The 18303-nt window shown below is 44.0% G+C and overlaps 1 protein-coding gene across 4 annotated transcripts in view; it reads right to left on the bottom strand.

Annotated features, from left to right (window-relative positions):
* The window catches only part of ASXL1 (ASXL transcriptional regulator 1), a 66353-nt gene extending 57287 nt beyond the window's left edge, over nucleotides 1-9066 (bottom strand). For 2 of the 4 annotated variants that reach the window (XM_043882878.1, XM_043882881.1), the window contains exons 1-4: nucleotides 8506-9053; nucleotides 2481-2563; nucleotides 1518-1520; nucleotides 30-138 (exon numbers count right to left, since the gene is read on the bottom strand). In XM_043882878.1, the coding sequence (XP_043738813.1) occupies nucleotides 30-138; nucleotides 1518-1520; nucleotides 2481-2563; nucleotides 8506-8562 (252 nt within the window). In that variant the 5' untranslated portion in view covers nucleotides 8563-9053. Of the gene's footprint in view, nucleotides 1-29; nucleotides 139-1517; nucleotides 1521-2480; nucleotides 2564-4962; nucleotides 4982-8505 lie in introns of those variants that run through there. The other 2 variants (XM_043882882.1, XM_043882879.1) reach the window with 2 other exon arrangements.
* Nucleotides 9067-18303: the final 9237 nt, after the last annotated feature.

Here is an 18303-nt window from a genome sequence, read left to right as displayed (position 1 = left end):
CACTGCACTGAAGAATTTACATGACTTACCTTGAGTGTAAAAAGGCTGATTCGGCCAGGTAGTTTATAAAATAATCCCTCTCCTCCTCTGGAATTGGAATGTAGCATGGCATTAAGACATGCAAGAGGGGATGTCCCACTATAAAAACATACAAGGATGGAAAAAGGTCATACAAACCAAGATATCTACTTACTCAAAGATCTCTCACCCTTCGACTCATTCTCAAATCAAGAAGAACAGGAAGAAATATAAAACATCCCACAAGAACTCTATTTTGAAAGTGGCAAAGGAGTAGCACATGAAATTCATATAAATCATACCCAGAGAGCTCTGGGATAACACGTTACATGGTATCTCTACTCCACACCTGATGATTCTTAAGTGCCTTTTGACAATATGAACCAAACTCTCAAGAAATTTAGAAACACTGCATATATTCTCAGGTACACTCAGGAGTTTTTTTTTTTTTAAAAAAGACCCAATATTTTTATTTACTCAAAATTTTTAAAATTAAATTTTAATGCTAATTAAAAACATAACCAAGATTCCCTAGCCTCTATCTTTCAACCTGCGTATCATGCTCAGAAACTGCCCTATAACATTTTTAACACAAAGACCAAGCATCAGTGGTGCTGTCCCAAGAAATGAAGCATATTTTTTTTTCCAGTTAAATTATTTTTTAACACGCACACAAAAGGAATAGTATGTCATTTGCTTTTTCTCACTGGAGAAGGGGGAAAGACACATTTTGTTTTGTATCTACCCAGGAGCAATACTTTAAATTTGAATATAAAAAGTCAAATGGATTTAGTACGCAATAATGCTCAACCATTAAACCAAAAAAGAGATAGCATCTTAAGTTGTTTCATGGTCCCTGCTACAACAGAAGGTTGCAAAACAATGACAACTCAAGTGAGTTAGAGACTACTTACTCAATCTTAAAAAGAAAAGCTGTCAAAAATACAGACAAATGCCCATTATTATTATTATTAACTGAGTTTGGCACTAGCATGTTAATACTAGGGTTTACCTATGCACCTTCTTGTCCCTCTCGCCAGCAGGATAAACAAACACCAATATCTTAAGTAATGCCTCTCAGCGTTTTTCAAAATTAGAGGCTCTAACTTATGCCACGTTAAAAATAAATTTTGAGTCTAAATAAGTCATCAAAAAAAAAAAAAAAAAAACTATTACTTATTTGGCTTTGGAACACCCTGGATGCTAAAAAAAAAAAATTTCACCAAGGACCAATCTACCAAGGACCAATCTCTGTAAGAAACCCTGTGCAGAATCTGGAGTGTCAAGCGGGTGTGCTAACATCTCTGCTACAGGGGAAGGCGTGCTGGCAGAGTCTTTCTTCCAACAGTGTGACTCCTACACACTATCCCTCTGTCTACAAATTATAGAGCTGCTCACTCATCACGAGCCACCATGACCACTTCATAATTCCTGTTAAGAGCCAGAAGGAGAAACAAGTTAGGTTCTCAATTCCATCTGTCCCAAAGGGACTAATTTACCTTCTATAGGCATAGTGGTCCAACAGCAGTACAGACAGCCGCACGATGGGAAATAGCCCATAAAAACAAAATAAAACAAAAGATGCAATTACAACACTACATCATGCATAGGTAGTATTTAAATGAAGTACCAGAACGTGATCCAGACAACCCCGATCTTCCCTCCCCACAAAACGTCAGTTTGAGACTGTTTGAACTGACAACTGGAGAGTGAGGATCTTTTGATCCTAAAAGATCAATTTAAGTAGCTAAAGCTTAACCAGCAAAATATATGCTGACTGTTCTGAATCCCAAGAAGGAACTGTGTTGGGCTCTCTTCTCCCACTTAAATTTTGAAAAAAAGGTTGGGGTGAGCAGAGAAAGGATTCAGGACAGTCCCTGAGTTTTATTTGTGCCTGCCATTCTTTTTGTGTTTCCAATTTGTTGCTTCTCTAGGAAAAATATATCATAGGATAAGAAAATCAAGATCATCTCCAAATTTAGCATGCTCATAGCAAGAATGGCTAGAATCAGTAGGGGGAAAAAGTGAGTTTTATGATGATTGGATCACCCTTCTCTAAGCCTAAAACAAAGAACTTCAGAGATATGGTACAGAGAGAAGGATAGTTTTAGACATGATGGAGCAGATCAGTCTGTTCCTTCTCTGCTACCGAAACCTGCAAAATGGAATACAAGAGAAAACATGCTGACTCCTTATGCAAAAAACAAGCTCCACGTTGAAATGAATAGTAGAGCAAATAGGGAAACCTGCTACACCTCTGACGAAAACCAACAGAATTGCAGCCACTCCCACCCTCCACCCAGAGGATGTACCACACCGAGACAGCTCCACACTACCATCAAACACGTGTGTGTATGTGCGCACACATATATGCACTTGTGGATTTTCTCATTCACTACCTAACTGCAGTAAGACCCATGTCCTCTAAAACCCTCACATTAAGCAGCAAGAGCCATACAAACCTCATTTCCTTTAGTCCTTCTGCCTCTATGACCTGCAGAATCTGTTTGGGTGTCATTGGAGCATCCGAATAGTTTTCCAGTACCTGAAGAAATATAAATGTTCTGATTTCAGTGTGCAGTTCCCATTTATATCCATCACTATATAACTATATCCATCACTATATAACATGGTACCTGCCATGAGGTACCACTGCTGACATCTTAGTTTTTCCACAGTCAAAATTACTTCTGAAACCAAATTACACGTATATCTAACTAGCTGCTGAAAGTGACTGCAATTAGATAAAATACTCTAATTTTCAATTCTGAAAATACACATCCTCTTAGCATCCATGTTACGGTATGTGGGGCCTTCCCAACTTTAATTGCCACTTAACCTGATGCTGTTAACACAGCTGAACTACAGAATACATAGCACTATAAACTGTAAGACAGAACTGCATTCAGGCTTTCCTTCGGAAGTAAGTTTGATTAGTTACAATATTTTTATCTTTTTTTTTTGGGGGGGGGGGGGGTGTGGCTTGGCTTGCAGGATTAGTTCCCCAACCAGGGACTGAATCTGGACACTCAGCAGTGAAAGGATGGAGCCCTAACCACCGGGCCGCTAGGAAATTCCAGGTACCTATATTTTTTCAATGATGACTTTCGCCACTGGGTTGTGGAATTTTGGTGTTAATTAGTACAGGACAATATGCCTTTCAGCAATACAATGCTACGATTCTATATGACTGGTGCAAGCAAAACAAGGAGAAATGGAACATCCCATTTACATTAGTGACATCTATAATTAAGCCCCAGCAACAATATCTTAGTGAGCAACCAGAGCTCTCTCACTTGAACAAGCCGAGTTGTTTTAGAAATCTTATCCTTTTCAGGGAGGAAAAAAGACAGGCTGTCAGTATCTCTGTATCATCTCTAGCAGTGCAGCTGCTGAGGTTACGCCAAACCACACCAACATCTTATAGTCATTTAACAGCCCTAACAAAGTACTGCATGGCTGTGTCACAGATAAAATACAAAGCAAGAAGCCTAACAGGACTGCTGCGAAGGTTCTCTCTGTGGAAGAACACGAGTTCTAAGCGATAAAGAAGTCAAGTTTTGGAGAAGCAGGTGCTGAAATAAAACCCCTATTTCCTATGGTCCCATTCTTAATTTCTCGTTCAGTGTTTACATTCTCTTTGGGTATCATTATCATCTCTCACAGTTTCAACACTACCAAAATACTGAATTAACTCCCAAATCTCAACCTCTTGCCAGGATTTCTCCCTAAGTTTCAGGCCCCAGATATTCAGTTCGGTACTGGACGTCCCTCATGATCATCTCCTCTCTTCTGATATTCCTCTCCTTGGTTGGCAGTCTGTCTCATCACCTAATTTGGAAACCAAGGCATCATCCTTCACTCTCACCTGTCCCCTAGTTCTCCCAGCCAGGTTCTCTTCTTTTAAAAAAAAAATTTTTTTTTTTTTACTTTATTTGGCTGTACCAAGTCTTAGTAGCACTCTAGATCTTTTTTTTTTCATTTATTTTTATTAGTTGGCGGCTAATTACTTCACAACATTGCAGTGGAGCACTCTAGATCTTGAGTTGCAGCATGCAAACTCTTAGCTGCAGCATGTGGGATCAACTTCCCTGACCAGGAGCAGAAACTGGGCTGCCTGCATCGTGAGTGCGAGGTCTTAGAGCCCCTGGACCACCAGGGAAGCCCCCCCCACAGCCAGTTTCCGACCCGGCTGGACACAACGGCCTCTTCCCTAACATCCCTGCTGTCCTCAAGTTCATTCTTACTCCGCCGCCATTCTTCATTCAACAAATACATGAAATACTCTGTGCTAGGAACAATTTTAGAAATTCATCAGTAAAAAAGATCAAAGCTCTGCTTTTGCAGAATTTAACCTGCTATAGCCTGAGGTCAGTCCAACAAAATAAACCTGCCCTCATCACTTTCAGAATTAAAGTCCTTCGACAGCAACCTATTTCCATACAGCGAAAGCTGAAGCTCCAGAGTGGCCACTGGCCCACTAGAAAAGCATGGGTTTTAGAAGCAAACAGACCTGGTTTTAAAAATTCAAATTCTGGTCTTCTAAACCTGGGCAAAGAGTTGTGTTGCAAAGAGTCGGACACAACTTGGCAACTGAACAAGAAAAAATCCTGAGCAAGTAACCTACCTGCCCTGAGTCTAGGTTTCCTGGTTTGTGAAGGAAGGATACTGAGGCCTTCTCAGAGTTGCCGCAGAGACAACAGAGTAAGTGCCTACAGTGCCAGACACAGGAGGTGTCTGTTGGCCAGGCATGCCAGACCCTCACAATCTGGTCTCTGCCTGGCTCTCTAATACTCCACAAACTTTATGTTCCAATAACTATGGGCAGGTCTACCCAATTCCCACACTCTCCACCCTGCAGATAAACACACACACACACACTCTCTTATTTCTTGTTTCCAGCTCCTGCTTATGTCCTCTGTGAAGAGTCTAACTCCTACTCACCCTTCAAGATTCAGTTCGGAAAGCACCTTCCTCCCGGAAGCCTTCTCTACTCTCTGCCAGATAGTTAAGCGTCTCTTTTCAGTGCCCCATAGTTGCACAACACATATAATCCATCTTCCAAAGCAGGACACTTGAGAGTAAAAGGAGGAACTATTCATAATTATGACTAGACAGTAAGCAGGAATCAGGATGTCTATTACCATTTATACATCTATGCTGGCACTTACCATGCCTGTAATGAAATTCTACTCACCTGTTAGAGAAGGGGTGGACCTTCTCTAACCCCAGAAAAACCATTAGCTCCTCAAGGGCAGACCTTATCCATCTCTGTAATTCCAAGAACCTAACTGTCAAGTTAAGCAGCACTGATGAACAAACCCACAATACAAGCTACTAATGTTCACTGCCACAGATATGACTTCTTTGATACTAACTGTGAGCTGAGCTAGTGAATTTTTTCACAGTAATTTTTTTTTTAAGAAGCATGGCTCAAAAATTAGTTACCAATTATTTAAACAGCAGTCAGGGAGAGCCTGAGAATGTAAGACAGAGGAAACAGAATCTCTATAGGGAAGTTACAGCAAAAGATACAAAGTATTCACTTTTATTAAAACTGTATATGCCTTCAGCTTTTAGTATAAGAACAATTCAGCAGTGTTCTATCCCCACCCTGTCTTTCTAGAGCATACAAAAAGTATCTCTTCTCCAACTTCAAAGGGGGAAAAAATGTTTGATGTAAGAATGGTCAGTCATGAATCAAAGTGAAAGATAAAGCATGCAATGAAGAGTTTCTCAAAGCCAGGGAAAATCCATTTAAGGGCATTCAATCTAAAGGGAAAACCACTCAGCTATTTCTCCCAAACAAATTGTTTCTAACAAGCAGGAGGATTTAGACCCACCCAACCACCTAAAGTCTACTTCCTACACCTAGGAAAAACAATACTAGCAAGTGTTTGAAAGAAGAATATCTGCTTCTCAACAACATAATTAACAGCTGCAAAAATCAATCTCCTGGGATTTACTACACTACTGAAATAGTCCAGAAGTCTCTTCTCTTCTACCAAAATAGCTTAAAAACGGTTCCTGGTATCATTTTAACCACCAAACTGAGCAAGGTCGGGAGCAATATGAAACTGCCCCCAAACAAGTGCATCTTGATTGCCACAGCAAGCACTCCAGATTCACCTGTCCAAAGAGTATTTAGAACTAATCTACCCTCCTACCATTACAGCTCACTCTTCTCTCTATCCAGTGTAAGCACTCACAAACTCTCCAGCACTTGGTTTGTTAAAGCAATTTTTTTTTTTCCAAATGAGCAGAGAAATCTTAAGAGCTCCCCCTCACCCACCAACTGGTCCATCCAAAGGCACAGAAAATCCTAAACAAAAAATAAAAGATATACAAAACTACACACCATATTCCCACAAGTTATCTTGCAAGAGTTTAGAGCATAAGTAATTCCCAGCAGGAAATACTATTTTTTAATGAAGAATCATTAAAGAAAAAGAATTTACTGGGGACAAACTGGCATGAACTGAGCCAATGATAAAACAGAAATAGCAACCTGGAACTGGACTGTAGATCACAGTAAACTCAAGAATCTAAAGAGGCTTAATAGTGGACCCCTGAATTCCCAGAGTCTTTCAACTAGGAAGAGCCAACAGAGCTTTAAGACAAGCAGACTTTAGAAATCTGTCAGGACATAAATAACACAGGATTTAAAGGTACTTTCACCTACCTCTAACAAGTAAAAACTCTGGCAAGCAAATTTCCTTTTGGTGCCCAGAGTCATAAACACCTGCAGAACAGAAACTCAGAGGAGAATTTCAATGAACAGCCTCAACCTCCAGGAGAAAGCGAGTGCGTCCTTCTGGCTCTCACTACTCTCCTCTGGGCCTAAATCTGTTTCCAGGTGAAACAGATTTCCTGAAACAGAAATCCTGAAACTTCCAAGAGATCCTGAAAGCTAACCAAGGGTTCCAAATTTGACTGCATCTGAAAAACATCCTCAGGTACTTCAAAATCTTCAAATTTCATATGCCAAACCAAAACAAAGTAACTGAAGCACAAAACTTCAACATACAAACTAATTGCTACTTCCGTTTCTTGGGCGAAAAAGGTCTGAGAAAGATGATCAGGTACACCAGTGAAATTTCTCCTACACACCAAACAGCATTCCCTCTTTTAAGTCAATAACTGAGTTTTAAGGCTCCAAGAAAGAAAAGAGTGTACCACAGATTTGTAAAAACCTCCAACACATATTCATCTTTTTTGCTCAACACCTCTGAGGCAGGAACCTCACTTCCCAATAAAATTAAAGATTAGAAGGCTGAGCTTCATTCATCATTAAAAGTGAATTACAGCAATTACATATAAACTACAGTGTGTCAAGACACAAGGATGCTATCTGCAGTATAACCCTGCTTTGTGACAGTTCTAAGTGACATCTCTGAGACAAGTGTAACCTGTTACTATTGTCATCAGCAAGATTTTATAAGAACATGTCTCCAAGTGTCTTCACTTTTTGGGTGCAAAACCAGAGAAATATATTTCACTTGCAAGTCCTCTGACATTTTGGGACAACAGAAGATTCACAAAACCCGCATTACCAGGCAGCTTCAAATACTCAAATTACTCTCTCCTTTGCTAAGTCCTCAGTGAGCAGTATCTTCAAACAGAGGCACCTGGTCTTTGTCCAACACTTCATGTATACATGCAAGAGGACACTAAAGAATAGAGAACACACGCATTCTTTACAAAGTGTAGTTAGCTGTCTGTAGACTGCCTATCTTCGGGCTAGCTTGCGGACTCGGGTCAGCAGATCTCAAAGTGTGGTCCGTGGGTCACCTATATTACAACCAAGCTGAGAAGCTGGTCAAAATGAATTACTCAGGTTCTACTCCACAATCTCAGACTCAGTAGGTCTTAAGTAGGGCCCTAGGATGAACACTGTTAACAACCTCCCCAGGTGCCCCCACAGGACACTAAAGTTTGAGAACCAAGGCTCAGGGTTCAGGCTGGGAATGAGCCCTTTGCTTCCCTCCACACACACCGGTTTAGATTGCGAAAGCTCAAAATGCCACTCGCGTCCTTCAGACTGGGGGGGCTCTTTCCCATCCCTAGTCAAACGCACCACCCCACTGCCCACCAGGAAACGAGGGAGGAGCTTCCGACCCTTCCCGGAAACCTAACTCCCCCGAGTGCACAAACGAAGCTTCCCCAGACCCCCTAGACGCTGCCAAATAGTGGGGGAGGGGAGGTAGGGGCCCCGCCGCCCAGTGGAGGAGGAGCCGGCCCGCCAGCTCGCCCCTCCGCAGGAATTTGAGGGGGGGGGGGGGGGCGTGTAGAAAAAGGCGCCACATCCGACCCGGCGGGGGACCTCTCCCCACCCAATGCCTTAGGGGGTTGTCCCGTTCCCGGAGGAAGGTGGCCCGCCCCCTCCTGCAGTGGGCAGGGCTTCGCCCCTCCCCCTCCCTGTGGGGGGTGCTCGGCGAGCCCACCCCTCACAACCCCCACCGAGCCCCCCTCGGCGGCTAGCCTCACCAGGCGCGCGGCCTCGGCCCACGTGCGCTCCTTCTTCCTCTTCTGTTTGTCCTTCATCCTCCTCCTCCCCGGCGGCGGCGGCGGCTCCACGCGGGACCTCCGGGCGGGGCGGGCGGCGGCGCGGGGCTGGGGCGGCGGCGGCGGCGGCGGCGGGGGGCGCGTGGCGGCGGCGACGCGCGAGGACTCGGGTGCGGCCGGGGAGAGGGGGCGGGCGCGCGGGGACCGGCTGGCGCGAGACCCGGCGCGAGGGCGGCGGTGGGGGAGGGGTGGCGGCTCCACGCGCCCGCGCTGCGTCAGTCGCCCGCGGCGGCGGCGGCGGCGACGAAGGCAGTAGCCCCGCGATCGCTAAGGAATGCGGCGGCTCCGCATAACCACGGGGTCAGAGGTCACGGCTCCGGCCTCCGCTTTCCCGCTCTGCTAAGAGACCAAGACCCGACTGGCGACGGGGCGGGAAGACGAGAATCGGCTTTCCCCTCGGCGCCCGGGTGTCGGCGTGTCTGCCGTGGGTGTGTGTGAGTGTGTGTGAAGAGTGAGGAGGGGGAGTGTGGGGTTTTTTTTTTTTTTTTTTGAACAAAAACAAACCGAAAGGGCGGCTGGGAGTTGTAGTCCCGGCTGCCTCTCTGGCCTCCCCCGCTCCGGAAGAATATGGCTGCATGAAACTCTTGGACCACACTTCCCGACGTGCCCCGCGTCCCGTCTTTTCCGCCCTCCCCTCCCTTCCTCCGCCCCGCGCAGAGCTCGGTAGGGAATGGGGGACGGGCAGTCGTTCGGGGAAGGGGCTGGGCGAGTCTCGCGAGGTGCGGGAACTGGTTGGGGGCCCGAGGCATTGTGGGAGGTGATGCTGGGAAGGGGCGGTGGCCGGCTGCCCCCCCTACCCCAAGCTACGTTTAACCCCTTCGGCTTGTCTCGTCTTCGGGCCGACGCACGGCTAAAGGTGGGAATAGAGAACTGGTAGTTCGATTCCCAGCGCCCACTTTTGCCCCTCTCCGCCTAAGCTGTTCTCACTGACACTTATTGTAGGTGACTAGAGACAGGACTTTCCCTTTTGGTCCTCCCCTGAATGACTCACCGCTGCATAATAATGAGACAGAAAGACACTTATACCAGTAAATCGGTTATTGCACGATTGATGGACCTAAAAAGTTCCCCATTTCCTCCTGTGCTTTCATGCCGCTGTACGTTTGCAGAAGCTGCACCCGCAGCTTACAGCGTTCTTACCACCTGGTGAACTTGCTAAGATTACGGGTAGTGTAAAGAACTTGGACTTTGGGGCCATACTTACCAGAATGCACCTGAGACCTTTTTAGAAGCACTACCCTAGAGGGAACACAGAACATGGAGTCAAAAGAGTCTAGAACCGAATCCTGGCTAAACCATTCCGTGGCTATCACAGTATTTTTGAGATGAAAATCAGCATAAAACACCTGGCAGGTTGGAAGAGGGTGTGCTGGGGGAACCCTGACATTAGGTCCGTATAATTTGGCTCCTGGCATAGAGTAAGTGTTTAATAATTGGTACAGGCTGAGAGACAATGAGCAACGTACTCACCCTCTGCAGGCTTTAGTTGCAGAAGCATGAAATGAAATGAGGTTCAGAGTACCCAACACATAGGTTTTCTGTGCCTATTTATTGAATCAGTCAATCATCTCCAGAAACATGGCTAGAATCAGCCCTAAACTGGATAATGGCCAGTTCTTTAAAATAAGAGGAGGTGTCACTGGTCACATTTGAAAGGAGCCCCACAGTGAGGAAGCACACCTTCCACTCCCTGGTGTTAGCACATGGGAGAGCCAGTGATGAGAGAAAATCAACAGGGTGCTGCCCACGTGGAACACCATGGAGTTCAGTGTTCCTCCTTCAAATTCTCATCACACAGAAGGCTTTCAGGTCCAGTAAATAAAATCCTGCAAGGTGAACAGACTGTGCAAGGTAAAATAAGGCATGGTTTTGTTGGGGTTTTTTTGGCTGCACCACATAGCATGTGGGATCTTAGTTCCCTGACCAAGGATGGAACCTGTTCACCTTGAAGTGGAAGCACAGAGTCCTAATCACTAGACTGCCAGGGAATTCCTAAGTGTGTTTTCTAATCTTCTGTCCCCTTCTAACTTCACCCCAATAGGGAGGAAAGAAGAACCCCACTTCCATGATGAAAAGAAATGTTTGACCTGACTTTTCACAAAAGGGTGATAGTGGTGGTGGTAGTTTAATGTATAACCTTTGACAGGTCATTTGGCATGTTTAAAATCTTTTCTTCTTGAGTAGCTTCATCCCACTACCACCCCTGCCCCCCTGACCTCCAGGGAGTCACTAGAGAAGATTTATTCTAAAATGTACACGTTTAGTATAGGCACTATGGTTGGCAGAATAATGTTCTTGTTGCCCCCCTCCCTGAAAAAAAGAGAAACTATGCTTTAGTCCCTGGAACCTATGAATATGTTATATTCCATGGTAAACAGGACATTGAAGATGGAATTAAGGACCATAAAATAGGGAGATTATCCTGAATTATATGGGTGAACCCAGTGTAATCACATGGACCCTTGAAAAGGAAGGCAAAAGAGATGCCTTGGAGAGAAATGGTAGAAAAGAATCAGATTGAAAGCTTGAGAGGAAGTCAACCCACTGTTGCTGAAGGGGTCATGAGCCAGGGAATGTCAGAGTCTTTAGAAGGAGAGAACAAAGCCCTGTCCACAAGCAATGGGACCTCAGTTAAACAGTCGCGGGGGACTGAGATTTCATAACCTGAATGAGCTTGGAAACACGTTCTCCCCACCTTCCCATCTCTCATCCTGCAGAGAGAAGTCCAGTCCTGCTAACAGGCTGATTTTAGCCAGATCAGAGAACCAGCTGACCCACACAGTCCAGACTTGTGATGCATAGAAAGTGTGAGACAAAATGTTGTTTTAAACCACTAAACCTAGTAACTTTTTATAATAGCAAAAGAAAGCTAATGCAGGGACTGTGGAGATACCTAATTTTTTCAGCCAGTATTGCCTGGCTCTCAGTTGAGTCAAGCCACAGGGGAATCCAGATGTGAATGTTTCAAGGTCTCTGCCCTTGCAGAATCAAACGGAAACTAATGACAACATCATAGTTAAGTGTGAAAAGAGTATGTTCAGAGGACTCTGCAAGATGTGTATTAGAGAATTGGCTTTAGTCATTAAACCTTAAGTAGCTGTGATTTTTTAAAAGTTAATGAGACTCATGAGTATATTCTGTTGTCAAAAACAGCAAAAACAAGCCTATATATATATATACATACATACATATATATATACATATATATATTTGTGTGTGTGTGTGTGTTTTATCACAGTGCTTTTATTACAAAGTTCCTTTGAAGTCAACACAGGTGCCCCAGGGCGGTATAAGATAAACAGGTCTGATATTCAGCCCTGCCCTGTTTGGGGATGAGTCAGTGTTTTCAAACTGCACAGTTATGAGCAAAGCACACAGTCAGGAATCTGAATAGCAAACACACCACCAGCAAACCTAAGCATTCTCAAAAGGACACATATATCCTAGGAACCTCACTAAGAGATAATGCATTGCCACTGACTTTGGATTTTGGCAGGCCTGGGTTTGAATCTTCTTTTAGTCATTCTCCATGGCTGTGTGGTCTTGGTCAAGCTATGAAACCTCTGACTCAAGAGTCATCATTTGGACAATGGGGTACATAAACTCAAATGGGTGGGATTGGGATTAAGTGGGATCTTTGTAGAGAGATCACAACGGACTCACTGGAACACAGCAGACTCACTAAAGGCCATCAAGAAGGTTTGAGTCAGAAGTGTAAAAAGTGCCTCATTTTTATACTTCAGTGAACCAAGCCCTGGAACAGAGTTTGCCACACTGACACATGTTCTCTCCCAGTGATTCTGTCCCCATTTCCAAATGAAGTTCAGAGAGGTCAGATTATCTCCTTCGAGTCCCAGGGAGATAACACTGGCTAAACTTCCAAAATAGCAGATGATTCACAAATGTGCACCTCTCCTGGTTTCCCCCCACAGTTCATTTCTTTGTATGATTTTTGGTTTAGTGTCTCTGCTCTTGTTAGCATCTTACTGGGTTCATCATCACACTTTCAACACCTGGCACAGTCTTGGCATGTGCTAGGCACTTAACCTGTGGAATTAATGACCTTACTCAATAATTACTGTATTGGACAAAATCCCTGAGTACTACTTATGAGCCCTGTACAGTATTTGGAATCTGCCCAGGCAGAATTGGTAAACAGGCAGGATTCACCCAAACATATCTATGCAAGCTGTAAAGATGCTTAAGGATGGGGACTTCATCACTTCACTGATTCAGCTTACCTGCCTTTCACCATCATTTAAATCCATTCCTGTTTTTCAGTCTCCCATGAGGCTGAAAAAGGTGTTTAAATCCCAACTGTTAATATTGGATACTTCTGGTTTGTAAGACTACATTCGACTAGAGAGTGGGTTTTACAAAGTATCACATTTTTTTAATTGAAAAAAAAATTTTTTTTAAATGTATTTGGCTGCATTGCACCTTAGTTGTGGCACGTGGGATATTTATTGCCGCTGGCAGGCTCTCTACTTGCCATACTTGGGCTCCAGAGTGCCTGGGCTCAGTTGCCCTGAGGCATGTGAGATCTTAGTTCCCCATCCAGGGACTGAACCTGCGCCCTGCATTGGAAGGCAGAGTCTTAATCACTAGACCACCAGGGAAGTCCCGAAAAAATTTTTTTCTCCTCTAAACCACAAAACAGAGCGTTTAGATTAAGGTGGCCGATCTAATGTTTTTCACTTCTTTACAGTGGTCTGTAGTTTCCAAATCTTCTAGAATGAGTATATGCTACTCATACTCACTTGAGTATGATGAAAAAGTAAAGTCTTTCATGCTTAACAATGTAAGAACATTTTTTTTTTTTTGGCCGAGCTGTGCAACTTGTAGGATTTGGGATCTCAGTTTCCTGACCAAGGATTGGACCCAGCCCCCTACAGTGGAAACGCAGAGTCCTAACCAGTGAACTGACAGGGAACTCCCAATAATACATCTTTCCATTTTACTTTAGGGGCTTTCCTGGTGGCTCAGTTGATAAAGAATTCACCGGCAATGCAATTCTCCGGTAATGCAAGTTCGATCCCTGGGTCGGGAAGATCCCCTGAAGAAGGAAATGACAACCCACTCCAGTATTCTTGCCTGGGAAATCCCATGGACAGAGGAGCCTGGCGGGTTACAGTCCTTGTGGTCATAAGAGTCTGACACAAATGAGCAACTAAACCACCACCACCACTTTACTTTAAAAGATCTGTGGGATCCCCTCCTAAAATGGCTTCAAAGGATGACCTGAGTGAATTTTTACCAAAATTGTAGATAAGAACATCATACTGCCTAATTCTTTAAAATTTTCAGGTGGAGATTTCAGGACCCCACGAAGGAACCCATCCCAGTTTTCAGTCTCTTTAATGCCAGAGAGTTGTACCCATATCTACCATAAATCTTTCTCATCTTAATTTAAGCCATTTCCTCCATTCTTCCTCTGTGAAAAAGGAAAAGAAACTTTAAAGTGCATTTTGACACCAAAATTCTAAGAGTGGTGCTAGTTTGATGAGACTGGTAGATGAGCTGGTTAGTTCTTTATTTGCTATTTTTTTGTACTGAAAACATTAACTTAAACACTGCACCAAATGGCTTTTCTTGCTCCTCCTCTTTATTGATTGCTACTAACTGAATGTGAAGTCCAGGGCTTGGATGAATGGTTTTCACGGGCCTTAACTCTTGAGTAGCACAGTTACCATGTGAGCTGAGTGAGAAAACTAGCAAGGCCAGTAAATCGAAGGAACTTTCCCAAGATCACACAGTTGTCAGTGGAGTCAAGATTTAAACTGACGGCTCCTCATTCCAAATTCCTTTCTAAGGTGCTGTGGTAGCCAGCCTCCAGAATGGCCCCCAGTGACTGCCAGCCCTGACATTCACATCTGTTTTAGTCCCTACCATTCTGAATAGGGCTGAACTGTGAAACCAATTGGGTACTTTGGAAATGGCCATGTGTGGCTTCTGGGGTTCGGTCATAAAAGCCACTGCAGCTTCTGCCTTGTTCCCTCAGATCATAAGCTCTAGGGGAGGCCAGGTACCATGTCATGAGGACACTCAGGCAGCCATATGGAGAGGTGACGTCTACACCGCAGGTAGCCCCAGACAGGCTTTCAAATGACTTCAGCCCTGGCTAACATCTTGAGAGATCAATCTCATAAAAGATCCACAGCCAGGATCACCCAAACAAGCTTCTCCTGGATTCCTGACCCACAGGAACGGTCACATAATGTTCATTGTCTTGGTCAGATAATGTTCATTGTTTTAACTCCCTAAATTCTGAGGTCATCTGCTACACAGCGATACATAGCAATAGACAACTAAGAAAATGCCTTCCTCCTGCTTAACTTGTACATTTTGTGAAATTTAAAAATCAAGGAACCCTCCTTCCAGAAAAACTTAGAGCTATTTAAACAAAATTCTTTATAGAATTTTAACACGTGCCCAGACCCTCTGAAGTCAACATAGTAATACTAATCATAGTGTTCCCCTTTTCTTGAAGGCTCAGAAAAATAAAACTACTTGTCTCACCTCATGGAGTTACTACATGCCAGAGCCAGGATTGAAACCCAAGTAACCCCGATTTCCCTGGAGAAGGAAATGGCAACCCACTCCATTATTCTTGCCTGGAAAATTCCATGGACAGAGGAGCCCAGCGGGCTACAGTCCATGGGGTCGCAAAGAGTCTGACATGCCTGAGCGACTAGAGCAGAGCCCAGCTTTGCACATGGCTCACTCTCTGCCAGCTGGCTCCTCTGCTCTCGGAGCCCTACGTTCAGAACCAGCCCACCCCTTCTCCTCTTTCTGTACTCCACCCCTTTACTTACAGAAGTCGCATTTCTCTGACCCTGTTTTAATTGCAGTTCCTAAGTGATCCATTGTGTATTAGTTCCCATCAAAGAGACAGAGTCACGGTCAGTGACAGAGGGCCCCCCGCTCTGATGGGATCACAGACATGATAATATACTATAAATAACTATACACGACCATAATTTTGAACAAGGATTCAGTAACAAACTCTGGGAGGGCAGACTTCACAGAGGTGGTGATACTCTGGTTCTTGAATGCCAAGACAAAAAAGGAGAGGCTCAAGGGAATTCTTTGTAGAAGTGACAGTGAATAGGATGGGCGCGGGGGATGGCAGCCTCCACATGTGTGAAAGTGCAAGTGTGTTCAGTTGGCGAGGGGGCTAGCAGCCCAGTGGGACAGGAGAAGACGAGGTCAAAGCGGTGGGCTGGGGCCTCGTAGGGGGCATGAGGGAGAGACAGGAGATAGATCCCCATGCTGAGGAGCTCTGATTGTCTCCTGTAACTCCCAAGAATCAACAGAGCTCTGATTAGAGCTCAGATACTGGCTCTTACCCAACCCTGTGGCCCCAGACCCAACAGCACAGGACCTGACACAGAGCAGATGCTCTTTACTGAATGGATTCATTCAAGGAGGCCTGGGTGCTAACACTAGTCTGCCCTGGAGAGAGAACGCGTTGGGTGCAGAGTCTTCCTGGGCTCCTCCTGGAATATTTCTTCAGCAAGGCTTTTCCTGCTGCCCTGTACTCAACTAAGTCCTTTACACTCCCACAGCACCCAAAACTCCCTTCAAAATGTAATGAGGAAAAATATTTAATGTAATTCACTCTTGACCCTATGATGACTTCCTCAATGTCTGCTCCCAAATTAGACTGTCAGCCAGATGAGGTCAGGGACTGCAGGCCTATTTGCTGTCCTGCCCTGTGTCCTAGAAGAGAGGCTCTTCTATTCCAGAAAAGAGTAATACAGCATGGGGCACCGTCTTTAATTGGCATTGGTAAGTCTGTACTAATACAAGTTGTGTGCTGAGCCCTGGGGGCTAACAGCCCAATTAGACACAGTTTCTGCATCACAGAGATGGATTTCAAGTGACAGCAAGCCAAGGGATGGAAACCTGGGGTGCTCCCAGAGCTGAGAGAAGCGAATGTCTCAAAGCTGATACTGTGCAGGGAGAAATTATTCCCCATATCAACAATTATAGCTACTTTGGGTGCAACATAAACATTTAAAAATGAATGACTAGATATACAGAACAGACTGGTGGTTGCCAGAGGCAGGGTGGACAAAATGGGTAAAAGTGATCAAAAGGTACAAAGTTCCAATAAAATAAGTCCTGGGGATATGGGCACATCATGGCGATGATAATTAATAATACTGTATTGTATATTTGAAAGTTGCTAAGAGAATAGGTCTTAAAAAGTTCTCATCACAAGAAAAAAAGATGTACCATATGGTGAGAGATGTTAACTAGACTGATTGTGGTGATCATTTTACAATATATACAAATACAGAATCATTATGTTGTATACCTGAAACTAATGTCAATTCCCTCTCAATTTAAAAAGTGAGTAACTTTCTTACGGACTAAAGAATTCATGTTCACCAAAATGACAACAAAACTTATATCATCTGGAAATAAATTAACATAAAATCGCACCTCTTATATGAAGAAAACTATAAACTCTACCAAAGAGCATAAAGTCTCGTACCCATATACCCATAAAGAGCACAACTTGCCTCAGGCTGGAAAACGCTATAACATGTGGACATTCATTATCTGAAAATTAGCATATCAAGTAAAGGTCATCCCAATCAAGATCCCAGGAAGATTTTATTGTTAAAGTGATCCTAAACTTCAACTGGAAAAACAGATGCATCTTTTTCACAACAAAAAGACTGAACATTTACTGACCATTTACCATGTGCCAGACTTGCTATGCATCATTTCATCTCATCCTCACAAAAACACAGTCAGGTAGATACTGTTACAATTAACTTTAGACAGATGAGGAAGCAGAGGTTCAGAGAGAAAAACAAATTGCCTGAGATTACACAGCTTGTGGGTGGTGGACCTGGGATTAAAGCTCTGGCTGGGTTGTCCCTGGTGGCTCAGTGGTAAAGAATCCACCTGCCAATGCAGGAGACACAGGTTCAATCCCTGGTTCAATCCCTGATCCCGAGAAGATCCCACGTGCCCGTGAGCCACAACTACTGAGCCCACATGCTGAAACTGCTGAAGCCCGAGCACCCTAGAGCCTGTGCTCTGCAACGAAAGAAGCCATTGCAATGAGAAGCCCGCATACTCCAACTGGAGAGCAGCCCCTGCTCGCCTCAACTAGAGAAAAGCACGTGCAGCAACAAAGACCCGGCTCAGCCATAAATGAATAAATGAGTAAATTACAAAGCTCAGGCTGGCTGAATGAACACAAACTCCGTGAATTTAACCACTCTACTCCACCGCCCTATTGCCAAGAAAAGTTTGAGGATGAGTTGGGACTTGTTCTACCAAATATTAAAATGTACCTACACCAACTAAAACAATGCCATTTTGAAAAAGGAACTGACAGACCTGTTAAACTGAACAGAGTATAGGAATAGAGCCAAATGTATAAGGAATTGCAGTGCACAGTAAAAGTAACATGTCATATTGGTGGCAAAAAGATGGAAGTCAATAAACAGAACAGGACGATTGGGTAGCCATTTGGAGAAAAATTAAGTTGGAGCTCCGTCTCTCTCCTTAAATCTAAATTTCACATCTTAGATCAAAGGTGTATATGTAAACAATGAAACTTGTTTCTTTTTTGAGAAGAAACAAACAAGTGACTATTTTTATAATCTGGAAATGGAAGTATTTCTAAACATGTTTAAAAGTTTTTTTTTTTAATCCATCAAGTAAAATCAAGTCAAGATTTGACTTCATAAAATT

The sequence above is a fragment of the Cervus elaphus genome, chromosome 23, assembly GCF_910594005.1.
Source record: "Cervus elaphus chromosome 23, mCerEla1.1, whole genome shotgun sequence".
Classification (NCBI taxonomy): Eukaryota; Metazoa; Chordata; class Mammalia; order Artiodactyla; family Cervidae; genus Cervus; species Cervus elaphus.
The sequence above is the reverse complement of the archived record's forward strand: the minus strand, read 5'-3'. Positions and strand labels throughout refer to the sequence as shown.